This window comes from Physcomitrium patens, chromosome 1 (assembly GCF_059467195.1).
Source record: "Physcomitrium patens ecotype Gransden chromosome 1, ASM5946719v1, whole genome shotgun sequence".
NCBI lineage: Eukaryota > Viridiplantae > Streptophyta > Bryopsida > Funariales > Funariaceae > Physcomitrium > Physcomitrium patens.
The window spans coordinates 20,087,417-20,111,872 of NC_143410.1; the positions used below are offsets into that span (position 1 = coordinate 20,087,417).

Here is a 24,456-nt window from a genome sequence, read left to right on the forward strand (position 1 = left end):
CATTTTAATTCAGATGAACTCAGTGAAAATGGATATACGACAGTGAAAAAATTGTTATCTAAGTAATTGAGATGTATACGGTTAGTACCTATTACTGGACAGTGACCACAACAGATTTCTAGCCACCGTTTCAATCAATCAATCGTTTTTTGTCAAGCGCTAGATGAGTTTAGGATTAAAATTAAGGGTATTCTACATGGAATTCTGGTCCTGCAACCATTTACTTGAAATCACAATAGTCTCAATAAATTGAACAGTTGTCTTAGTATATTACAATACTTTCTGCAAACTCATTCACTACCACATACAAAATGATCCAATAAAAGGATTGTAGCATTCATGCGCAAAACCCACTTCACACTAACAAAAGCACATTCAAGCCCGACAAAGACATCAAAATGATCGTTATCACAAACTACCGTTCCTCAGGAAAAGAAAAAAGAAAAGAAAAAAAAAAAAAAAAAGGGGGGACTGCTACAGAAGCAATCCCGTTTCAAAAGGAAATAGGAAGTTTCTAAAACTGAAAAACACATCTTCACATAAAGATGGAGTGCTACACACAACCGCTGCACTTCATTTAGTGAACGAACTGAACTCATCGTCGCAAGAATCCTGGGACAGATATACACGTGACCAAGGCATCGTCAGGTTTTTCAACGACGGTATGGTGAGTAGCGCGGTGACCGGGAGCGTTCACGACGATATCCGCGGTATGGAGAATGTCGAGGAGAGCGTTCTCTGTCCCGACCATCTCTACCTCGGTAAGGTGAGTACCGTGGAGCACGACGATCACTGTAGCTATCTCTGCCTCCATTTCGTCCTCCATAGTCTCCTCCGTAACCACGCGAGTGAGCTTGCACGGCAGCTACAAGTGTCAGAAATGAGCATAGATCAGGAGACACCACTCTCTCACAAGCATTCCAGGCGTTTTATCAACACCCACCACATGACAGCAATGCTCCTAAAACGCAATCCAAGCAAAGACTGCGGAGAAAAGGAAAAAAACAAAAAAAGCGAGTATATCCATTCAAGTGCAAACTAGACCATCAATTAACCTAGAATAGTTACGTAACTATCCACTATTATCAAAAAAGGTAATTCAGATACACACCTCGTACACCAAGATATTCCCCAGGAGTTGGAGTCCTAGCTCGTTTCCTCTTTGCCTGCACATCAAAATGTCCAAATCAAGATACTAAAGTATAAACGGGAATAACCTTTCTCCTCGACGAGACTAGCGTAAATCTGCTCACAGCATTCAAATTTAAGATTTCTAAAATGTGAGTCGAGACTTTCAAAACTAGCACTGGATAGTGAAAACAATCACATGGTTTACTTAGACTAACGTTGCAAAATGTCAACGACACTATCTATTTGGTAGGAGCTAAATAAGCCAGCGGACATCTATGGACGAATAAGACGAATTGGTCAAGAGACAGGTCAGAAACATACATGAGCATGCACAGAAAAATGTAATAAAATTGAGCCAATCTTGCCGTCAGGCATCTGAGAAGTAGGTCATGTTAAATAGACTTATCGGGACTTGAACAAAACAAACTGTACTATAATCAAGGAGATAGTAAGACCATGTGGGGAACGAGGAGGTCATCCAACTGGAGTGACTGGCGATAACATCCAAGTTGAAGCAAATGCTGCCCCAACCCACCTCAAAGAACAAATGACCCGCAGGGACTCGTAAAACTGGAGGAGGAGATATAACAGATTGGGTTGAAACAATTTGGACAACTCTGTTGCAGAAGTAGTTGTGATGCTATACTTGTGCAATGGCTTGGGGGTTGACTGGCCCGCTGAGACTTAGCACCACCAGCATGGCAAACTCGAGTGGTTGATGCAAATTTGATCTGACTGAGGCAAACAACTGAAGCTGTCTTGCCGTCAACATCAACCGAGGATTGCAAGCTTGGCTTGAAAGGATGCAAAAGGAGTGTGCTGAAGCAGAGTCCAGCATCAAGCTTTGATCATATCGACTTGACATTTGAATATTACTTTCGATTCGATGACAAAAACGAGTGAATTGCGATCTGATGTGAGAATGGCATGCAAAGCTCCAAATTGGCGACTCGATTGCCTCAGTGAACCAGCATTAAGATTCCCTGCACAAACTTCGTAGTGGACTGCAAACTCGCTAAAGCACACCGGGTCGCACAATCTAAACCACTGGAAAGTTGACTGCCACAATAGTCGAATATTCTCTGGTCGACCAAAAGGTTCAAGGAATACACGGAATCGCATTAGCACTACTGTAAGAAATTTTAGTACTTACTCTTCAATGTCGGGTATGATTGTCACATTCTAGAGCCATTAGCCATCCAGTGAAAAATTTTGCCCGACCTCATCTCATTGGTATTCAGCAGCTGATAATACGACTTGAAGAGTCTCAATGTGCTCTTCTCGACACGAAGCAAGAAAGTGTTAAACAATGGGGTGGACTGACACACTCAGGAAAACTCCACGGCTTAAGAACTCACCTTCTCAACCGTTATGATACGCCCCTCAAGTGTCGAGCGATTGAGGTACTTCACACAGCGATCAGCATCGTCTGCGTTGTCCATGGTTACGAAGCCGAAACCCCTAGATTCCCGAGTACGAGGATCAACCACAAGGCGGCATTCAACCACCTGAAACACGATGTTCCTAGGTAGCATTAGGAATATAAACATTCAAGTAATTGTTAAGAGAAAGGGCCTTTCATTAAGAGTTGGTAAAGCCAGTTTAGGCAAGTACCTTTCCCTCACGAGAGAAATGTTCATCCAAATCTTTTTCTGTTACTCGAGTAGAAAGACCAGTAACGTATAAATTGTTTCCTGGATTAGTGGCATCCTCCCTTACATCCGACCTGTCCCTGTTCCTTCGCAAAGCTCAGGATATACAGATAACTCACCATTTAGAGACGTGTTCAACGCTATAAAAATTGCACATTCCAAGTAGTTCATGGGAATACGTCAATATGTATACCAAAAAAGCAAAAAACAAAAAAAGGGGGGGCAGAAAGATCATCCGCATCAAGAAAATAACAATTGACTGATTCTGTAGACCGACATCTGCCGTGCAACACGGTCGAGACAGGTCGTCTTGAAAAAGGAGTCAGGAGCCGTATGTAATACCTCCTTGAAGGTGGAGTTCTGGACCGTGAACGGCCACGAGACGAGCGTCTTGGAGATGGAGAGTCCGAATAACGATAAGGTGGAGTTCTATAGCAAGAAAACAGAAAGGACATGAGGCTGTGTGATTACGATAACGATACACATTTCTGCCAAATCTAGTATCTAAATGCTGTAAATTAGACCTAAGATAATTTTAACAAACTCGTTCAAAAACAATAGCACTAGTAATTCAAAAAAAAAAAAAAAAAAAAACAGCACTAGTACCTGCTGCGTCCTCTAGGAGAGTCCTGCTCAACCATCACAAAATCAAACTGGTGTAAGGCAATACTACCGTAGAGTAGGACATGTGTCGATTCCTCACACCCCTCACCCTCACACAGGAGGTAACAATTACACCACAATAAAACCCTAACCAGTGACTTCGATCAGTGCATAAACTGTAGAGCTCCCACACAGAGACCTCAATGAGCTAGATTTAGGTGGCGGTACACATGGTACACAAACAACTGATTGGAAACCACAAACCTATGTAACAGATTATACGAGTACGTGTCCCTACCCGATGAAGAAACTACATGAACACTAATCCTCACGATCCACCAGCACCACGAAGTGTAAGATCTTCGAATCAGTCATATTCCAACAACAACAACAACAACAAAGATATACTGGACATAAAGACTCGCAAACTAAAAAATCCGACGGTTCCATTCAACGAACACTTTTCACAAAAAAAACTCTATTGAAAATAAACAAACTCGACCCGAAGATGCGCAACGAACTAAAAACCGATAATCAACAAAAAGAAAACAAAAATAAATAAGCAAACAACCGCAACCAAACAACCCTAACAAAGACCATCCAAAACAATTTAAAACGCAATGATGACTGCCACCGAGGACACATTCAGACAACACTAACCAATCCAAAACCGCCACGGCGCACACGCCGTAGACAGGTCGAAGGCAGGACCACGACACACAGAAACACAAAACATCTTAGGGTTTTGAGATGACGATTCCGCCGAACGTACCATGATGTCAACAGGATATCAGAAAGCGCCGCTTTGCCAGTAGGAAGAAGCCGCGCAACAGTCGTCCGGCGTGAAGTGGAAACGTGACCGAGTGGAGTCAAGGGCAAGAGAGTTAGAGGAAGTAGAAGAGGAGGAGGAGGAGGAGGAGGAGATGGCGAAGAGAAGCAAGGAGCATAATGTAGTTAACCCTCGAAGTCCCCTCGCAGACACAGGCTTTGTAGGGTCAAGCTCGCCGCTGCCTACCTACGCGTTTCGTATTCCGTGGGTAGTTTATAGTTCGTATCGTATGCCGCGAGTTACATGACGTTTGTTCGTGTTGTGGACGTATTCCAAGGATCTGGTATTCTACATAAGGACTTTTCATTTTGTTTGCTTTTTTATTAAAATATTTTAGTAATGATAAGAAAAATGTATAGATTTCTTAACATCTTTAAACTTTTTCTTTGGTATATTATCTCTAGAAAATAAAATAAGAAATGCAAATGGGTTTAAGTGTAATTGCAGTGACAAGACACTTTTCAAAAAGTTTTTGTGTATGCCTATGTGTCCGTACACAAGTGTGTATATGTATTTGTATATACGTATATTTGTAATGAGAATTGATTACATGGTATTATATTCTTTGTAGATGGTGGTTAATATATTAAGGTCCTGAAAAGACTCTTTACCAAATATTAACTGCAAATATTTATTTATCTATTTCTAATGTAATGCAAATATGATTTCAAATATTTTGAATATAATTTTAAAATAACAAACTAATGAATATGTTTTTACTTGTATTGTATTAATACGAGTATAGCACTGGAATAAATATTTTCAGATTTTAAGAAATCAGAAAAAAAAAAAAAAAAAAAAAAACATGTTTAAAAGCTCCTTTTAGCAAAAGATAAATAAAAAATAACTCATATCATATTGCATTTTCTGTGCAAGGGACAATGCAACAACTAAAGAAAAGAAATGCAGGGGGGAAATGTAAAGATGTATAAAACACTCTAATGTCGCAGCAATTTAGAGATTAACTCATTATTTTCAAATGGTTTTGAACAGGGCAACAAGTTTACATTTGAAGAAAAAAAAACAAAACAAAACAAAACAAACAATAACTTGTTCCACTGAAGAGATATAAGTTCCAGATTTGCCTCTTTTAAAAATAAGAATAAATAAAAAATTGAGTGACTTTTCTAAGACAATTTTTCATGTAGAGACAATGTTCTGCACAACCAACAGCAACCACAAATATAGATAAATGAATGAACAAATCATTGACCACTAAAGATTAAAAATCAAAGTAAACAGGTTTAGAAACAATCACTGTCCAAGGCCAATTTTGTTAGCTCTTCCCATCAATCAATAAAAAAAAACAAGGGTATGCAAACATGTAAGATGTCCTTGCAGGCATGGAAAGAAATCAGTGACGACAGACAATAGAACTGAGATGAGGGTGAATACAAATAGACAACATTTATCAAATAATATGTTGTGGTCATCATAGGCATCTTAGATGAGAATGTCACTGTACTATGTTTCCTTTTTGTACCCAATTTGCATAAATTTAGGGTTCTTTATAAAACCCATTGATATTTGGATTGGATGTAGTGTTTTACAACTCACCTACTATATTGGTTTGCAGGAGTTAGTTGGGTACTAATTGCAAGCTTGCTTTAATTGTGGGAAATATTAAAAGAAGGGTCTTGTAGATTACGAGGTGGTTGATGGCCCTGTTCATCTGTTTTGAAGACATCAGCTTCTGGTTTGTGTTAAATTGTTGAGTTGAGTGTGACCTCGTGTCTCTAGGTAAAAAATGGTGTAAAATGAAGAGTCATTGTTTATACAATCTTAGAGGACATGCCATGGTACTCCTAGTGATCTTGTGTACACTTATGTGTGTGCTGATAAGTTTGTGGGTGCAGCTAGAGAACCAAATGCTTGCCAAGGAGGGCATTCTTATATAGAAGAGATTAGTGGTTTTTTGAAAAATTAAAATTGAAACCAAGTTACAACATTTTTTTATATTAAAATATTGCATCCAAAATTAAAACTACCAATAAAGCATGGTTGTAAAATGTATAAATATCAAGTTCTGGTTTTATTTTAAAGAAGATACAATTTAAGTTTTTTTAGTGGATTCTATATATATATATATATATATATATATACAGATTATTATAATTATCTGGTAGTAAATTATTATCACGTTATAAGGATTCTTTTGTTAGAAAATATTAGTGTGTCAATTCTATTTTTAAAACATGTTTTAAATTGTTGTAAAGCTCTTTTAAGAAATAAATAAATAAGACATCAAAGTTATGCATTGAATTCTTCATTTTTCCAAAAAGGTCAAGGTCCAAAATCATCAAAATATAATCAACATCATTGTGCAAAACTCAAGTACAACCCTCAAAGATGTGAGTTGTTAGTTTTACAGTATTTTTTAAAGAACCAAATTCCTACTAAGAAGTTAAAAAGTACATTCATTGGCTTTTTTGATTGGAACACACACACACACACACATATATATATATATATATATATAACCAAATTAAATCATTGCAAAAAAAATTGTTTCTTCAAATAAATCACCTGGTTTAAATTTCTTTGAATTCAATTAAATACACACAGAATGTTACTTTATGCTTGGTACAGAAGCAAATATAGCCTAGCTAAGGAAACAAAGATGGAAAAATATATTGTACTGTTTTAAACAACATGTGGCGCTGATGGAGTTGATATCTTGAAGTTTACATTGATGCTTGATTTCAATGTATTATATTTAAAATTTTGACATGTGTATGTATGTGTATATATATATACATACTTAATTACCAAAAATGACAATGGAGTTCATTCAAATGTTGTACTAAGATTTGTCTATGCAATAGCATTCACTTGATATTAATGCTTGAAATGGTCAACATGCAAATTTTACAACTGTTTTTAATTTTTAAAAATTATTATTACTATTATTATTTCATCTTGAAATCCTTTGTTATTATTTTATTTTTAAATATTTTGTTGATTCTGAAATGGATATTGGAGGAAAAAAATTTGAAAAAAGTTGGTCTTTCTAAATTAAAAGTAAAACTATATTTGCACAGTTTTTCTTTTGATGTTTAAATCTGATATATTTCAAGCTTAAATAGTCCAAGTCCATCACATTATATTTATCTTTTTGTAGTTCAATTCATAAACTTTAAACATCCAAAATTTCAGGCACATTTTACAAAAAAATAAAATAATATTAATTAATATAATTTCTTGTTCAATTAACCAAGCTTTTAATTACTAGAATGTGCAAAACGATAGCAAATGAACATGTTAATATTTTCCTCTTCAGATCAAATTGAAATAAAGGATTTGATTCAATTGCCCTTATTTTTGAGATTAAAAAATCATATAAATATAGAAATTGATATTTAATTTAATAAACGAAGATTCACACCTATCAAATTAAATATATTATAGAAGTATGTATGAAATACGTAGCTATATAAATATTATTATGGTAGGTAAATTATTAATATGAATTCATTAGAATTCAGAAATAAAATTCTATTAAAATGAAACTTTTGGAAGGGATAACTTAACTGACTTGAAACTCGTGGTTATGTGATAGTAAAATAATAATATATGTATTTTTATTTCATTTATTATTATTTTTAGTGGCAGAAATAAGGCTTTCAGTATATCAAAAATGAAGAAATATTATTAAATACATAGACAAATTTAACAAGTGCATATTAATAAAATTCAATCATATTACGAGAATTAATTCTATACAACAAGAAAAAACAGATTTAAGTTTTTAAATTCCATTTTTATTATTGAAACTCGTGTACCCTACTCAACAATACTAAGTATGTTTTTTTTAACAGTTTCAATTTGTAAATACATTCATTATTTTTGTAATTTTAAAGCTTCTGAAAAATCAAATTTTGACGATACTATAAAAAAATAATTAATATTTTATAAGCTACTTAATTTAACAGACATGGCCTTTCCATCAAAAACATATAATGAAAAAAGTAATCAATTTCAAAACATATTCTAATTATGATTTTGAATATGATTTTTTTTGTAGTTTCTAATGTATTTATAATTTTTCTTTCTTTCTTCTTATTTAGGTGGATATTGCTAAAACCCAATTGCATGACATTGCCCTTACAGATGAACTAATGGAGCAGACCTCACTCTTTATAATAAAAAGGATTGGTTGTGTAGTACAAGGGGGATGATCCTCAGGTTGTTGCTTTGTGTTAAACAAATATTGTTTGTGTTTCCAACTTTACTAGAATGTGTTGATTTTGATGACATGTGAAGTTGTTTTGAATGTATTGGTTGTTGTAGAACCTTGTCTTACTTTCATGTTAAGAACATATAGCAAAGAATTTAGGGATTTTTATACTTAGTGGACAAGGTGAGAGGTCAGAACTTTTAAATATATACCCACTTAGCTTTGGTAGAAATTTTGGGACTCCCACACTTCTCCCCTACTGTGCAAAGTTGCAGATAATACACATCCAAGAACATGATGGTTGTTTGTTTGTATTGCATTCATGAGAAACTAATGCTGTGATGCAACATTGAAGCGGAGTTGCCTTAAGATAAAAAAATAGACAGTGAACGATAGAATTGAGATTTTGAAAAGCGTAACAATTTGAAATGTTGGCATCTGGTCAATTGGTGAGTTGAGTGTGGTGGTGGTTCATTCTCAACAAGTAGAATGCAGTATCAGTTGATAAATAAATATAAGATTTGCTGTGATTGCTTAAGCTCTTGTAGATTACATTGTCATATCCTTGGGTTTGCCAGAAGCTTGACGGACGAAATTGATTTGGAGGTGATTACAAAAGGAAACAACTATTGGAGGAGAATACTTGGGCTTCAGAGGATGTTGTTATTTTTTTTAATTAGATCAATGATCAATCCCTCATCTACTGGTTCAAACCTCAAAATCAGAGCAATAGATTCACTAAGCTTTAAATTCTTTAAGGCGAGTTTTGCATTACGATAGTTATGGGTTGTGTTGTTCAAAATTGAAGGTAGATTTGTTTGATTTCCGGAATTACTCATCTATATATATATATATATATATATATATAATCCTTTGCATTTTATCAATAATATTACTGTTCATATTGGAATATATAATACATACATATACATATACAGAAAACATAATTATGCACATATTTGGCAGGTTTATTATTAGTATCAGAGAGTGGGAGTGAGTCTTTCTGTATCCACAAACCATTACACTCCGTGAATCCAGAACTATGTCCGATCTAGACTCCCACATGTGGCAACGAACAACAACAAGAACGGAATCCAGTTACTCCTGCCACTTCGAACACTCACACAGACACATGCACACGCACAAGCACACAGTCGCACGCTCCCACAAGCAAGCAAGCAAGCGGTGAAGAAGCAGTCCCCATCGAATTGAATGCCGACGGTGGGCACTGACACATCGCGACCTCGCAATCTCGACGGGACCAGCGGCGCTGTTGTCAACGGGACCTGGACCCCACAAGATCATAGCGCCGCCGCCGACCGATCGATCCCCCTCCCCTTTCCTCCCCTGCCAGCAAAAATCTCAACATTCATAGCTCACTACCCACTCCCACCGAAGCCAACTCAATGCAGCTTCACCCCGCTCGGACCCTCCATATATCCCCCTTCCCATCCACGTCTCATCACACCTTGCCTGCTTCCATCGCTCATTGCCACATGCTCAAGCCTTGCTGCAGTGATCGCATGGTTTGTGCAATTCACGAAGGCTCTGTGGACTTCGCAAACGCTGGACAGACCTCGGATATCTAGTCTTCGGTCTGTCGATTGTCGTGATCTGTTCCCCTGAAGAAGCTTGAAGTGCGTGGCTGCAGGCGACAGGCAGCTTTCGATCGCTGGTCGATTGTTGTGGTGTGTTTTGAAGCTGTTGCATAATGAAGAATGTCGGGGTTGATCTGGTGCTGGCAATACTGGTCTGCGTTTTCTTAGCTGCAGGAGCAGCAGCTGAAGGTCATGCGTTTGCTCAAACGAAAGTTTTTGTAGCCGATCGCAAGGACTTCACCAACTGGTCTGCTGTCATTGTGGGCAAGGTGTTCTGCGATCGATGCATTCAGAATAAAGTCTTCCCATTCGCGCATCCCATGAGCAGTATGTCGCCTCCCCCACAATTGCGTTAGGACTTCTGCTTGTCGCTTGCAGTCCAATTATGTGAGTTCTGACCTGCTGTGACCGATTGCAGAAGCAAAGGTTTCGGTGCAATGCAAGGACTGGTCAGGTCGAGTCGTTGGTTACGCCAGAACATCAACAAATTTCCTCGGAGATTTCATCGTGCAATTCAAAGGCAAGAAGGATCTGTCCGGATGTTCAGTTTACTTGGATGGAAGCTCGGATCGCAGTTGCAACATCATCGGAGGGGGACGTAGAGCCATCAGCTTGAAATCCAAGTTTTTGTTTCAAGCGTTCTACGTAGCGGATCCTCTATTCTACAAACCTGCAAGGCCGATGGGATTCTGCCCTAAGAAGAGCCGACCATCGCGTGGAAGAATCACGGTCCCCTTTCCCAACAGACGCCCATCAACTTGCTCATATCTGTACGTAAAGGTTTCCCCTCCATGTGATTGGTTCATTGGACTTCTGCGTGTTATCGAATTGTTAGGAAACAAATGTGTTGCTCAAAAAATTGACTCAAATTCCTTGCGCTCGCGCAGGGACTGGCTCCGTCCTGACTACAGATGCTACTGGCCCAAGGATTTATCACCATGGAAAACCTCAGTCGGCCGTGTGTTCGGTAGAGGAGCACAAAAGAAGTATGGCAATAAGCCGCTTGCGGGGGGTCTTCTCACAGGTGACGATCTTCTCCGCCAGGCCATAACCGCCCTTCTCAACTCCCGAACAAACAAGCATTTCTATATGTCTCCGCGCGGAATCAAGGCCAAATTCTCCAAGGCACTGTCCGGTTCATGGAAAGCAAAGTCAGCTCAAGCGAATGCATTTCGGAATGCCAACAACGGCTACGGCAAGGGCAAGTGCTTGCTCGTACCCTGCAAGTGGTGATCAGCTGCAGTTAGTTGCATTTTCCTATATGGGTTCTCTGAGCTCGTTCCCACAAGACTAAAACAGTTAATTAGTTGGTTCAGACCTTTCTCAATCCCTGCTACCACCTATTCAGTGGGCAAGATGGCATTGTTTTTTAGTGTTGTTACTTCAGCAGCTTCGACTGCCTAGTATTTCCATTGCAATTATTCTCTTACTCTAGCTTTATAAAAAACACGTCTCATGGCGATTGTGCTCTTCCGTCTCAGAGCCATACAATTCCTTGCATTTTGGTGACTGATTCAATTTTTGAGCCTGTCCATTGTTGCGACGCCACAAGGTTGAAGCTAATATTTCTGTTGTATAAACAAACAAATATATATATATATATATATATATATGTGTGTGTGTGTGTGGGGGGGGGGGATTCTATATACTGTCCCATAACTTCTCCAACTTTGATATGTGGTTTGATGTTGAACATTTCACCCATGTTGCTGGTTTCGGTTCTGGTGCTCTGAGAGCGAGTTCACCCTTTTGTGGACTCCTTGAGCACATGTGTACAATGCTATTTCCTAGACATTTTTCTTGGAAAAAATCAATGCTAAAGTTCAACATTCGTTTCTATTGGATATTCTATTTAGGGCAGTTTTGAAATTCCAAAATGGGGCATCAATAGAGGGTCAATCTCTTGGGGAAGAAATTAAGTCACAAATATGTTGTCAATGAATGTTACCCAATCCTTTTGCCTCTTTTAATGCTCCATTATGAAATTCTATGTATTTGAAGAAGATGCACATCATATAAAAATTTAATATCAATTAGATTTTTTAAATGAAAATTTATTTATTTACTTTTATAAAATTTGTATGATTGGTTGGAGACTTGATTTATTTTTATTTTTATTTTTCAAAATAATATATAGATTGATTGGCTTTTAAAAATTAATTACACAAGCCTTGTTATATTAAGGGCAATGTCTATTAGCATAATAGAATCTAACAAAATGATTTAAATTAGTAAGTTCTAAAATTATAACCAATTAAATACTAAAAAAAATTGTATTTATTCCAATATGCATATATTTTTTTTAAAGTTAGAATTTTTTATAAGATTTGTAAAAATGTAATTTTATAATGAGGCTAAAATTTTGGCCAAAAATATAGTAATTGCAATATTATAAAATTTTGAAGTTGGTGAAGGTAAAAAAATCTTTTAGGTTTCCTATCAATCTAAATAAAAGTGGAAGATACTTATATACTTAAGATGTGGTCTTACAACTGTACTTGCAGTATTTGTACTTGGACAAATTTAAATATCAAATATGCATGTATATTTATTTATAAATATGATGAGAACAAAGTGTTTCAACATGAATAAATAAATTTAAAATATATATTGTGAGATTATTTATTTACTATTTATGTTAAAGTTTTATTCATACTTATTTATAAAATAATCTTAATAAAAAATTACTTAAATAAATAAGTTTAATTTATTATGAATATAATTTTTTATTTTATTTGTTTAAATCATGTGCATAAGTAGGTCCAAAACAATAAATAAGCATTGTCACCAACTAGAAATGTGACACAAAAAATTGTAATAATTTCTTAGTATTTAAAACTTCAACAAGCAGTGGAATTTTTATATCACAATTGTATATTTGTAGAAACTAAAAATCTAAAATAAATAGAATGGTAAATTTGTTTTGGAGTAATACACTTCAATTTATGCCTCTTCATAGCAATTCTCAAAAGTTAGATCCTCTCTTCATTTTTTTGGAACCTAACCCTCTTTCAATTATAAACATGATTGTGCATCTTCTAAAATCGTATTCTCAATCTCATTTGTCTACTGAGATACCCACAATTGTGTTTTCATTTGCCAATTTAGAGGCAACAATTTCCGAACTACTTGAAATTTTTTAGCTTAAAGTGGCACATGGATATTGGATGCCTCCGTTAATATGCTACCACGTCGTGAACATGTTTCTTCATGACCTTTTCATGACGGAATATCTGTGATGTGTAGCAAACTCGACCAAACAGGTTCGCTGATCAACAAACAACTCTACGATGTGGTTTCTTGGAGAGTCTATATTATCCTGTATTTATACGAAAAAACATTCTTTTAAGCCGATTACGTGAATCGAATGTGTGTCTCCAAAAGAAAACTGCAAGGGCCTAAAATAGCATGGTGTTCCCACGAAAGTTGTACAGAAACAATATATCCAACTTTTTTAGCATTGAAGTACTGATAAAAGAATATTCATGAAAGACGCAATCGACCGGGGCTGAATGACAAAGAGAAGTGCAAACCAATCAAGTACAATATAATGGTCTTCAAGCTATGCAGCGTGAGTACATACAAGGTCCTGGCAACTGCAGATAGGCCGACCTGATTCTGCCCAACCATTAAAGCCCCGTTCTAGAACCACGATGCTGGGAACTTTCTCAATTTTTCCTTCAGTCTTTGCATTGTTCAAATGCTCACTCAGTTTTCGCGCACAGGTGGGGCCCCGAACCTGCACATGGAAGATGTTGTGAGGGTGTAGCCAGATAAAAAAAATCTTCTACTGTTTAATCACAAGAAATATCTTCACCATATACTGCTTGAGCATGATGTACTTTGCAATCCTAATGACCGCACTTCATATTATGTCACCAAACTCTTTAAAAAAAGGAAACTCACCTGGCTGAAAGCACAATGGAAAACTACGGTTTCTTTGTTTTTAACCTCCTCGATCAACTTCGGAAGATTCTCCTCAAAAGTGCTACTGGAAAAATGCATAGAGCCTGCTATGTGTCCATCAAAAGCACGCTCCTCGTCCCTGTCGTTCAAAGCATACACAGATGTTATTGAGATTCTAAGATCGCAATTCATACACATCTTCAACGAAGCGGTATCCTTTTCACTAAAGCTTCAATTTGGTACTCCAAAACTATGCCAATTCATTTATTCATCAATCTGAAAATTAGTTTTCTAACTTCTCTGAAATATAATAAGCCTTCCTCATGATGTTTGCAGTACGCTGATAAGCCCTTACTGACAAAAATCTATAGAGCCAATTCTGAAGCAGATACGTGGCATTAGCAAGGGAAAAACAGAAAGCATGCCGATGCAACATGATTGTGCAGAACATGTATATAGAAGGACTACAAATAATAATAATAATAATAATAAGAAGAAGAAGAATACGCATTGTAACCACAGCAATCGCTGCCAATACCTACTCACGAACATCTCAAAAATGATGCTTCAGCCTCACTGCGTACATTTTTGGTTGTGATGAATCTTAGTTTACTTGTTAGGGGCGAAGTGAGCGGAAACAGTGCTCGACCTCAGAGAAAAGAGATCGTGATCACAATCGCTATCTTCTCCAAACAGGCTCACAGCCATGTCCCAGATCAACCCCGTTAATCAAAATCCCATAAATTGATTCATTAAGTTATTATTAGAGAAGTTTCATAAGCCTCATGGTATGCTCGACTAAACAGTCACCATAAAACAGTGTATTGACATCCAATTGAATTTGATCACAGAGCACTAGAAACCTAAACCTCGGCCACATCCAAAAATACAAAAAACATCAAAATAAATAATTAAAACCTCAGAGTCTTCACAAAGGTTGCCAATTTCGTCCCCTTCGTGTACCAAAATCAATCCGCTTCCTGACCAAATACAAAAGCATCGCATGACGTACCCACCACTGCCGACGCACTCTATCCTCTAATCTCCAATTCTCACAGAAGCGGCACAACGTACTGACCTAACATCCACCACTGCGATCTTCGGCCCTTGCAACTTCACGAGCTGCTGTCCGGAAACAAACGATACGGTTGAGTTCAGGCCCGCCATAGCCGCCACAGCACTCTCGCAGTTGAATGCACGAACACCTTCCTGTTTGCTGCTCTTCGGCTTCCAGGTATCCTTCGAACGCACGGACGAACGCCGTTTCCCTTTCCAGCAGATGTACATTCAAGAGGAGACGTGAAGGCGAGCCAACAAAGACACAAAAAAGACGAACTTGCTCCTTCCCTCACGAAATGACGTGCACATATCTATGTATATACATATATATATGTATACACATATATTTATAGCTGAACAGATAGATGTGCAGGCATGCTGGTCCGCCTTGTCCACCACTGTTCAGACTCCATGCTCACTTTGATGAAACTCCTCCGCGGGAATCAAGCAGAGGCGGGCCAGCACTCCGAGGCTTCCTCCGACAGAGAGCACTTTCGATCCCTTTTGTCTCTCCTTTTGCCATCCCACGCAAATCGCTTGCTCGCCTTTCTTCGCAACCAAAGGGCATCTTCCCCAACCATACTGTTCGTGACGTTGAGCTTCTGTTGGCGGAAAACATCCATGTTGGGCAAGTGACCGTGGAACCCATGCGTGTATTAGGGTTTTCTCTCTATTCACGTCTCAATCTATTCATGTGGTGGATTCTCAATTTTGATTTTTTTTTTTTTTGATTTTTTTTCCAGATTGGGAGGGTTGGTCGGAACTTTTTTTTCACATTGGGGCCGTAGATGATTACCTCACAGTGGATTTGTTATTTGTGGACAGGTTAGCTTAGCCCATTTCCCTACTCATCACCTTTGTAGCAGCAAGTGAGGCACCTGGTTGGACAAAACTCTTGTTTTGACTAATAGAATTGAGTTTGGCCAACATTGCATCAACAGTAGAGGTGGAATTTGATGTTGGAAACTCCATTGATTGGTTCTAATGTATATAGCTTGAACAATGATATAGACTTATAACCTCATTGTTTGTTTTGATTCCCTCTTTATATTTTCTTTAGGTACTTTTTTTTCTTTGTCTTCTTTCTACTATAAGCACTTAAGAGTTCTCTTTTTCATTTATCTTTATTTGGACTTGATTATAGGTTCATAAACTAAATAAGTGAGCATGCAAAAAAATAATCAAACAAATGAATAAGTTGTTTAGATTTTATAGTTGGATGGATAATAGCATTATCAAAACATGCAAAGCCAAGATTTTTTCAAGTATCGTAATGATGTCACAAACATACCTATAATTATTTACATAATATAAATACGTAGATGTAGGTAAAAATAAGTTAATTTAATAATATCTTATAGACAAGCTTCTTAGAAGCTTCATAAATATGATTTTATCTTTAAACATGTCTATAGGTGATTGATAGATTAAAAACTTGGCCAATAAGTTAGCTACATATTACATATATTGGTAGCTTAAAGTACAAGCTAAGAATGTGGTATGCATATACAAAACTTGCTTTGGAAGTTAAGATATGTGTCTCATAAATTGGACATGTATTGGAGGTCCTATAGAATATTGCCACATACCTCTCAGTTAGATTATATAGAAGTAAGAATGAAGTTTTCTTCACAATTGTCAATCCCTTTCTTGCTTCTAATCTAGCTTCAAGAGTTTTTAATTTTTTAGCCTTTGGCAATAGCCATCCTAGCTTTTTATTAAATATATTTATTTTCTTATTTTTACTTTATCATCTCTCTTTGATTCATTTCTCACTTGTTTACATATCTTCTTTGATTTTTTGTTCTTGACAAATCGACAAGAGTCCTAATTGATTGTTCTTGTCTTGTTTTTAGAAGTGAGTAAATTATCCCACTTCTATTGTTGTATTTCAAAATTTGTGGACTATCCATTTTAAACTAACATTGACTTTTTTAGCATTGATTTTTTCTTTAAAGAGAATAGATTACCTATCTTTGTAGAAATTCTTATTTAATTTTAGGGATTGTAGATTATCCTCTTCTAATTTGACTTTGAATTTATTAAGTTATTTAAAATAGAAGAAAAAATCATGGATGCTATACTTGACAAAAGTGAAAATAAATTTGTAATTATTATAGATCTTCATGAGCTTGTCAATACTCTTAGGGATGAAAATTTCACCTATTATCATCACCAACTACAAAAGTACTATTTCTATGCATATGGAAGAAGTCTAAAGTCTACGCCAAAAAATTCTGCAATTGAAGGAAGTAAGTAGATTGACCTCATAATCAAATCTAAGAAGTCTTGCTTTTAGAAGCACAAAAGAGACAAGAATTAGTATGCTCAAGAAATTTGATAGAATTTTTTTTTGAATATTTCTACAACAAGTCAAGCTCTATCTAAGGTTGCATCCTTTCAATATCTTCATGGATTTACTCAAGTTGGATTTATAAATACACTTTTATTTGGAAGTGCTCTCTCTTATTTATATTTTTGATAGAAAAATATTCACAACTATTTTGTAATTTGAATTTATTCCTAAAAGTATTTATGGCCACATTTCAAAAAAGTGATTAAACAAGAGTAATAGAGTCCAAGCACTTATTTTTATAACAAGAATTACAATTAGCCACCATATATATTGCTGAATTCCAAAGCCTTGCTTGTGACATGGACCAAAACAATAAAGCCCTTATCAATCAATTTTAATATGAATTTTAGAATAACATTAAATATTTATTATTGAAATATTAAAAACAAATTCTTTAGAATAATTTATTGCTCAAGCCATTGCATGCAAGAATCTATTATTTGAAAGGCATCAAGAATAATTCAAGTAATGACAAAAGCTCTTAAGTTTTTTAAAAACTTATTCATCAAAGCCACAACAAATGCAAATTGATATGATATGTTTTAAACCTTATATTGAAGAAGAAAAGACTTAATATTGTTGGAGTAGAGAAAATTTGCCTTAAGAAAGTATTAAACTTCTGGCTATTATTAATTGCTCAATCAAGCCTCAAGATAAAAAAAAAAAATACCAATTTCATACATAAAAATTTCTCTATAAGAGCAATTATATTAATACATAAGCCTTAATTAGCAAAGTTCACTAAAATGTGATAAAAATATAATAAAATCTTGTATATCCTTTACATAATTTTTTTTCAAATATCAATAACTCATATCTTATGATTGGACTATCCAAACAAATCTAAATTTTATATGAAGTATTGATGTACTTTTAACAACTATTACAACAAATTCCAACTACAAATTTGTTGTAAATTTTGAGATATTGCCAAAATCCTAACAATAGCTTCAAATCCTTGCTTACATATACCTATGTGCAAATTTCTTCATATCTCACAAAATAAATATTCAAATACCACAAAATTTTGATATTTAGCTTTTTAACCTAGTAACACACACTTCTACAAATTTTGACCTAAAAATTCACTTGAAAACTCAAGATATGGCTCCAATCATTACTATCAATAAAACAACTTATTTATTACTTTTGAATTACATATGCTATCTTTAATACTCTATAACTTCTTCATAAAAACTCCAAAAGAAAAAATTATTTCATTAGAGATATAGATCTTGAAATTGTCTTTGTGGTTGTCTCTTTCAATCTCCAAAATCTATCATAAAATTCCTCGTATCTTCAAAACAACAATAGTATCTTTTAGAAAGATATCTTAGCTTCAAATGACTATAAGTTCATTATCTTAATTCCAAATCCTCTAAAGTTTATACAAAAATGATAGTCCAAATCCTAAACCTTTATAATCTTTGCTTTTGATTCTCAAATTCTTCTTTTGAAGTCGCCAAAATCCTTATTATGGTTGCGGACAGCCTGCTGAATGCCTATTGGGCATAGCCTTTGACCAATAGAGATAAAGATCTTTACTTTTAGCCTTCATCCATCAATATCTTGCTTTCATTCTTCCTAATAAGCTTCTTAGAGGTTTGAATCTTCATCTTTGAGCCCCAATCTTTTCCTTAAATTTTATACTAAATATCTAAATCCTATATAATTTAAATATTATAATAAACATAAATAAATATCAAAATAAATTTTCTTACAACTTTCTTTAAATTAACCTACTAACCACTTTAAAATACATCAATACTTATAAATATATTATCTATTTTAGTTAATTTTTACATATAATAAAAAATTATAATACGACAACATCATCAAGAGGATTTGTATTTATATTGTGGAAAAGCTAAGCACACTGCTTAACATTCTTCAAAAAAAAAAATCCAATCACAAAATGAAGAGCATGGTTGCTTACAAAGATAATACATTGAAAAAAAAAATCTCCAATTATAATTAGAATCATGCATCTAGAATCATGTGCAACATTTACTAAAGGTTCTATTCTCTCCTTAAATCCTTCACTTTATCTTATAATAGATGTGTATTTATAATCTAAAAATCACAAAGTCTTTGCCTTATTAGATTCAAGAAAATCAGCTTGTTTTATAAACAAAGACTTTGTCTGAAATATAATTGGTCTATCTCAGAAATCCAAGATCTTTTTAATCCACAACAATATAAAGCCTCATCACAAAATAGGATAAAATAGACTTGAATAAAATTAAATGGAACTGAATGAAATAAGATATAAAAGACAAAATTGAGCAAATGGAAATAGAACAAAATAAAATTAAACACAAAATACAAAACCAAATTTTACTAAGAAAAAGAGTTCAAAGCCATATTTGACTAAATGCCCCAAAAGGCCATCGCCAGTCCTATTTATATCTTATTCTATAACCTTGGACTTTCTAGAATGTTCTTAGGTGGTAGACCTCATATAAATAATTACTTAAAATTCTTTTTTTAGAAGATTCTATGATAGGTTCCATCCTAATAACTATCTTAAATTTTTTTAGAATATTCTATAATAGATCCTATCTAGTTTGTTAATCTAACCCCAATTCTAGAAACTTCTATGGTTCTAACTATCTATCCTTATACAAATATCTTATTTATATCTTATTATAGTTAATCCCCTTCTACTAATATAGAACGTCCTTATTTTGTCCTCAATCGTATTTTCGAATTATCTCTTGGCAATGGCTGAGGTATTGTATAGGTTCCCATGTTGCATCATCAATGAGATAACCTTTCCAAAGAAATTTGTATTGAAGTTGTAGACATCTACTACCATAACATAAGTAGCGATGGTCCAAAATACTACCCACTTCATATTCTTGTTGGTTATTAACTACAATTGGTGGTCGTGGTAGTTGGTGTTGATCTAAAAAGTACTTTAGCTTAGTATGAAATTCCTTTAGTTGCAAAATATAGAAGACTGGATGGATTCAAATATGTAGCAGAAGCTTGACGTAATATGCGACATCAGAAATCATTACAAAAATACGAAAAGGTCCAAGCCATCAAGGTGCTAATTTACGAATTTGAGTTGATGTAGCAAGTGGCAAGTTGGCATTAGAGAGTAACACCTAATTGCTATCTTGAAGATTTTATGTTTTCAGTGGTTATCCGCATATTGCTTCTGTCGATTTTGTGTAGTAAAAAGGTAGTACCGTACCTCTTCTAAGGCCATTGAAAGCTGTTGTATAAATCTTTTATTATTGGGTTGTTGGTATCGATGGAAGCATGGAGAGTTACTGGCATAATTGGATACTAATCGATATTAAGAAAAAAATGATGAATGATCGATATTTGCTTGAATACTATCATTGTAAGCAAACTCTAAGGGTGTCAAATATTCATCTCAATCATTATGATGAATAACTATAAATATCTGCAACATATCTTCTAAGGTCTGATTTGCCCACTTTGTTTGTCTATATGTTTGGAGATAGAAGGCTATAGACATGATAAGTCCTATATCTAGTAGCTTGAATGAGGCTTGCCAAAAACTTCCCATGAAGCATGGTTCTTGATCTAAAATAATGACACGAGATAATCCATGGTAAGGAAAGACAATATCAAAGAAAATTCATACAAGTATTGAGGCATCAATATCTGAGTGCATCGTAGCCAAGTTAAGTTGCTTTGAGAATCAATTCATAAAGACGACAATTAGAATATTATTATGAGGCGTTTGTGGCAAACACATAGTACGATCCATAGTCATCTACTTCTAATGTGTCATAGATAGAAAAATTGACTGTAGTAGTCTAGAAGATACTATATTATATGTTTTTATTACATTGACATGATTCATAGGAGCGTACAAAGGCTTGAATATTATAATCCAAACTTGCACAAAATCATGTCCCTGAAATCCATTCTATAATTTTCTCTCATCACAAATGTCCAGATATTGGAATGTCATATCCTTCTTGAAGTATGTACATTTGGAGTATAGCATTGTCAAATACATAAATCTACTTTTTGAAATAGAGCAAGCCATCACTAAGAATGTAACCTCGATATTATATATTATCCACTTTTAGTTAATTACTAACCATCTTGAAATAAGCATCTTAATGTGTAGCTTCCTTCCATTTTCTTTTTTTTGTTAGATTTAAAATGATATTATTAATTATAGCAACTTTTATCTTATTTTTTGATTCGTCTTTTAAGTTTGGTTTCCATAATAAGTTGTCTTGCATAGTAGGTTATTGCTCTTGCTTGTATTCAAGCTGAATATCAAAAAACTACAATTATTCTTTTCAACAATGATGTCACAATTTCATATTTTTCAAATGCAAATCATATAGCAAGAGTCAATGCTCAGTTCAAACAACCACTAGCTTTTCCAATAGATAGTGTCACCATACTTTTGTAGTATATACAATCGCTAATTGCTCTCAATCATGTATAGAGTAATTGTGCTCTACCCTTCTGAGCTTACGTGATTCATACACCACACGTTGAAGGCGTCTATCAAAGTCTTATTGAAGGACTACTTCAATAACAAAGTCAAAAGCATCAATGTCAAGCATACAAGGAAGATTAGGATCATACAATTATAATATTAGAGCAATAATGAGTGCATCCTTCAACTTATTAAAGGTATTTTGTTGCTTTAGTTTCTATTCAAATGGAGCACCTTTCTCTAATAGATTTATCAATGAGGCAATATTGTGAGTAAATTGCCAAATAAAATGGCAATAATATTTAGTAAGGCCTAAAAATGAGCAAACTTTATAAGAATCTTTGGAAGTTGGCCAATCTTCTACTGCATTTACCTTATCTTGTTTCATATGCATACCTTTGGAAGATACCACATGCCTCCAAAAAGTGACTTTAGACTTCCAAAGTTCACAATTTGATTGCTTATAATAAAAGCGACTATTTTATAGTTGACATAACATTTCTTATAAGTATTGCTTATGCTTTTTATAGATTTTATTATATACAAGGATATCATCAATGAAGACAATTACATACGTGTCCAAAAAATTTTAAAATAATATCTTCATATGATTCATAATAGAGGCTAGAGCATTGATGAGGCCAAAGGGTAAAACCAGCCATTCAAAATATCCATAGCGCATAGAAAATGCCATCTTTTTCACATCCTCTCTTGCAATAGGTGTTTGCCAATAGCTGCTTTGAAGATCTAATTTACTAAAGATGGTCATACCTCAAATTTGGTCAAAAAGATCATCTATGCATAGAAGTGGATATGCATTTTTAATAGTATGCTTATTGAGGCCTTGAAAGTCGATGCAAAGGTAAAATCTACTATCTTTTTTGAGTACAAAGAGTACAAGTACTCTCTATTGTAATGTGCTTTTTTAATTGAGGTCTTTCTCTAAGCTTTTGTCTAATATTTTTCATAATTCTTTAAGTTTTTTTTAGTATTAGACAATAAATTGGTCAACTTATTAGTTTTGCTTTATTCAATAGTTCTATTTGAAAGGAGGTACTTTGATTAGGAAGCATGCCACTAGATAGGTCGGTTGGAAAGACATCATGATATTCCCATATGAGTTGCTTTGTCCATCTACTCCTTTGGCTATCTTTTCTACCATCGACGTAAGATTTAAAACCACCATATATACCGGTTGCTCATGCTGTATTTGCTTCTTCATAAAGATCGTCCATATAAGTAAGTCTTTGGTTGAAGATTGTCTTTCATCTTCACTTGATGTGGAAGTATGAAGAGTCACCTTGTATCTTCTATTTTTAAAAGAGATTGTTCTTGCTACCCAATCAACTTGCTTATTTTTCATCTCTAACCATGGCATACCAAAGATAACATCATACTTTAGGTTTGTCACCTTAAATCTCTCTTAAGATATAGACATTTGTAAATGTCAAGATTTCTTCTTTACATGTTTCACTCAAGATGTTCTCTCAATCATCTGCAAGGTATATACTTCCTCTCTTGATTACCTTAGTTTTAATTCTAAACCAATCAGCAATTTCAATTGAGATGCAATTTTTTATAGAGTCACAATCTACAAGCACTCAACATGGTTGTCGTTTTAGTAGACTTGTTAGATGCACCAATCAATTTTTTTTATAGTTGTCTAAGGCCATACCATTTGTCTTTGAGAGATAGTAGCTATCCATAGTATTAGCCTTCAATGCCTTTACTGAGAAGTCCTGTTTTCTTGCTTTGACTCATTATTGACTTGGTGAGTTTCAAGATTGTGAACTCACCTTATCTTGTTGGTACTTGAATTTCGATATTTTGAACAACCTCCAATTTGATGGCTTGACTCTCAACAATAAAAATACAATCCTTTTTGCACCAATATTTGTCATCTTTATAGTATAATGATCATTGTAGGACATCAATCTTCATTATTATTAGTTGTTATGCCATATTATTAGATAATGGCATAAGACTTTGTATGATAGGTTGTGCTCCATAATTTTTGAAATTTATAGCATTGATTATCTCTGCAATCTGAATTCCCTCTTTGACTCTTTGTGGATCCCTTAACTCTAGCTCTTCCTAGTCCCTAGGTTTCAAACCTCGTAGGAATTGATCCATCATCTTTGCCTCCAAAAAATTGCTAATTTGGAGATGTAGGGACTTGAATTGGAAGACATAATCTTGTACCAATCTATCTTATATAAGATTTGCCAACTGATCATGTGCTATTTTTTTTGCATTGATAGGCCAAAATTAATTCCTAAATTCGGTCTCAAACTCCTCTTTGTTACAAAATCTACCTTAAGTTCCATAACTTTGAACTTGATGTCTCTACTAAATGGCTGCCACATCTTTCAAATAGATAGCTGCATATATAATTCTTTCAATGGTATTTGTTTCGGATAGTTGGAAGTATTTTTTTATATTAAAGAACCATTGATATACATTTTCTTGTTTTAAAGTCTTAGAATATTTATTAGGCTTATTCAATTTCAACCTAACAGATGTTGACTCTTTTATCCTCGAGGCTTCTATTTGTCCTTGTAAAGTAGTTATTTGGCCTAGGAGGTGTTATATTTGTGCCTCCATCTGGAAATACTCTGCCATATCATCCATACTATAATTTCTTTGTTGGACTCTACTATTGTAATACCTTTTTATCTCCCAATTGATTTTTTAAGAATAATTC

The 24,456-nt window shown here is 34.6% G+C and overlaps 3 protein-coding genes across 11 annotated transcripts; 1 reads left to right on the forward strand and 2 right to left on the reverse strand.

Annotated features, from left to right (window-relative positions):
• Positions 1–245: 245 nt before the first annotated feature.
• On the reverse strand, positions 246–4,334 carry LOC112289036 (serine/arginine-rich splicing factor SR45a). 4 transcript variants are annotated; one of them, XM_090252675.1, is made up of 7 exons: positions 4,159–4,334; positions 3,390–3,412; positions 3,126–3,212; positions 2,746–2,863; positions 2,490–2,639; positions 1,112–1,166; positions 246–853 (listed from the first exon to the last, which is right to left on the reverse strand). In XM_090252675.1, exons 1-7 carry the CDS (start codon positions 4,159–4,161, stop codon positions 654–656), a joined length of 636 nt encoding a protein of 211 aa, XP_090108801.1. In that variant the 5' UTR covers positions 4,162–4,334; the 3' UTR covers positions 246–653. The 4 variants fall into 4 exon arrangements, with proteins under 4 accessions (XP_090108801.1, XP_024389726.1, XP_024389735.1 ...); XM_024533958.3 differs by having other exon boundaries at positions 246–865; XM_024533967.3 differs by having other exon boundaries at positions 2,746–2,869.
• A 5,505-nt stretch (positions 4,335–9,839) lies between these two features.
• LOC112281277 (uncharacterized) lies at positions 9,840–11,481 on the forward strand. Its single transcript, XM_024517605.3, has 3 exons — positions 9,840–10,317; positions 10,409–10,760; positions 10,878–11,481. Exons 1-3 carry the CDS (start codon positions 10,104–10,106, stop codon positions 11,221–11,223), a joined length of 912 nt encoding a protein of 303 aa, XP_024373373.1. The 5' UTR covers positions 9,840–10,103; the 3' UTR covers positions 11,224–11,481.
• Positions 11,482–12,790: 1,309 nt separating this feature from the next.
• Positions 12,791–15,242, reverse strand: LOC112278799 (arsenate reductase 2.2). Of its 6 annotated transcripts, XM_090252689.1 has the most exons (5): positions 14,975–15,118; positions 14,510–14,579; positions 13,897–14,035; positions 13,574–13,729; positions 12,791–13,309 (listed from the first exon to the last, which is right to left on the reverse strand). In XM_090252689.1, the coding sequence occupies exons 1-5, from the start codon at positions 14,979–14,981 to the stop codon at positions 13,199–13,201; spliced, it is 483 nt and encodes a 160-aa protein (XP_090108815.1). In that variant the 5' UTR covers positions 14,982–15,118; the 3' UTR covers positions 12,791–13,198. The 6 variants fall into 6 exon arrangements, with proteins under 6 accessions (XP_090108815.1, XP_090108816.1, XP_024368349.2 ...); XM_090252690.1 differs by lacking the exon at positions 14,510–14,579 and having other exon boundaries at positions 13,603–13,729; positions 14,975–15,242; XM_024512581.3 differs by lacking the exon at positions 14,510–14,579 and having other exon boundaries at positions 14,975–15,242.
• Between the last annotated feature and the right edge of the window lie 9,214 nt (positions 15,243–24,456).

What these genes read in the sequence shown, in the direction of transcription:
- LOC112289036 (XM_024533953.3), bottom strand. An exon ending in TCTCCTAGAGGACGCAGCAG is followed by an intron (nt 3,213 to 3,389) that starts GTACTAGTGCTG and finishes TTCTTGCTATAG; the next exon opens with AACTCCACCTTATCGTTATT. An exon ending in ATTTCTCTCGTGAGGGAAAG is followed by an intron (nt 2,640 to 2,745) that starts GTACTTGCCTAA and finishes ATCGTGTTTCAG; the next exon opens with GTGGTTGAATGCCGCCTTGT.
- LOC112281277 (XM_024517605.3), top strand. Translation starts at nt 10,104, where the DNA reads ATGAAGAATGTCGGGGTTGATCTGGTGCTGGCAATACTGGTCTGCGTT. An exon ending in ATTCGCGCATCCCATGAGCA is followed by an intron (nt 10,318 to 10,408) that starts GTATGTCGCCTC and finishes GACCGATTGCAG; the next exon opens with AAGCAAAGGTTTCGGTGCAA. An exon ending in CCATCAACTTGCTCATATCT is followed by an intron (nt 10,761 to 10,877) that starts GTACGTAAAGGT and finishes GCGCTCGCGCAG; the next exon opens with GGACTGGCTCCGTCCTGACT.
- LOC112278799 (XM_024512581.3), bottom strand. Translation starts at nt 15,183, where the DNA reads ATGTACATCTGCTGGAAAGGGAAACGGCGTTCGTCCGTGCGTTCGAAG. An exon ending in TCCATTGTGCTTTCAGCCAG is followed by an intron (nt 13,730 to 13,896) that starts GTGAGTTTCCTT and finishes TTCCATGTGCAG; the next exon opens with GTTCGGGGCCCCACCTGTGC. An exon ending in TCTGCAGTTGCCAGGACCTT is followed by an intron (nt 13,310 to 13,573) that starts GTATGTACTCAC and finishes GTATAAATACAG; the next exon opens with GATAATATAGACTCTCCAAG.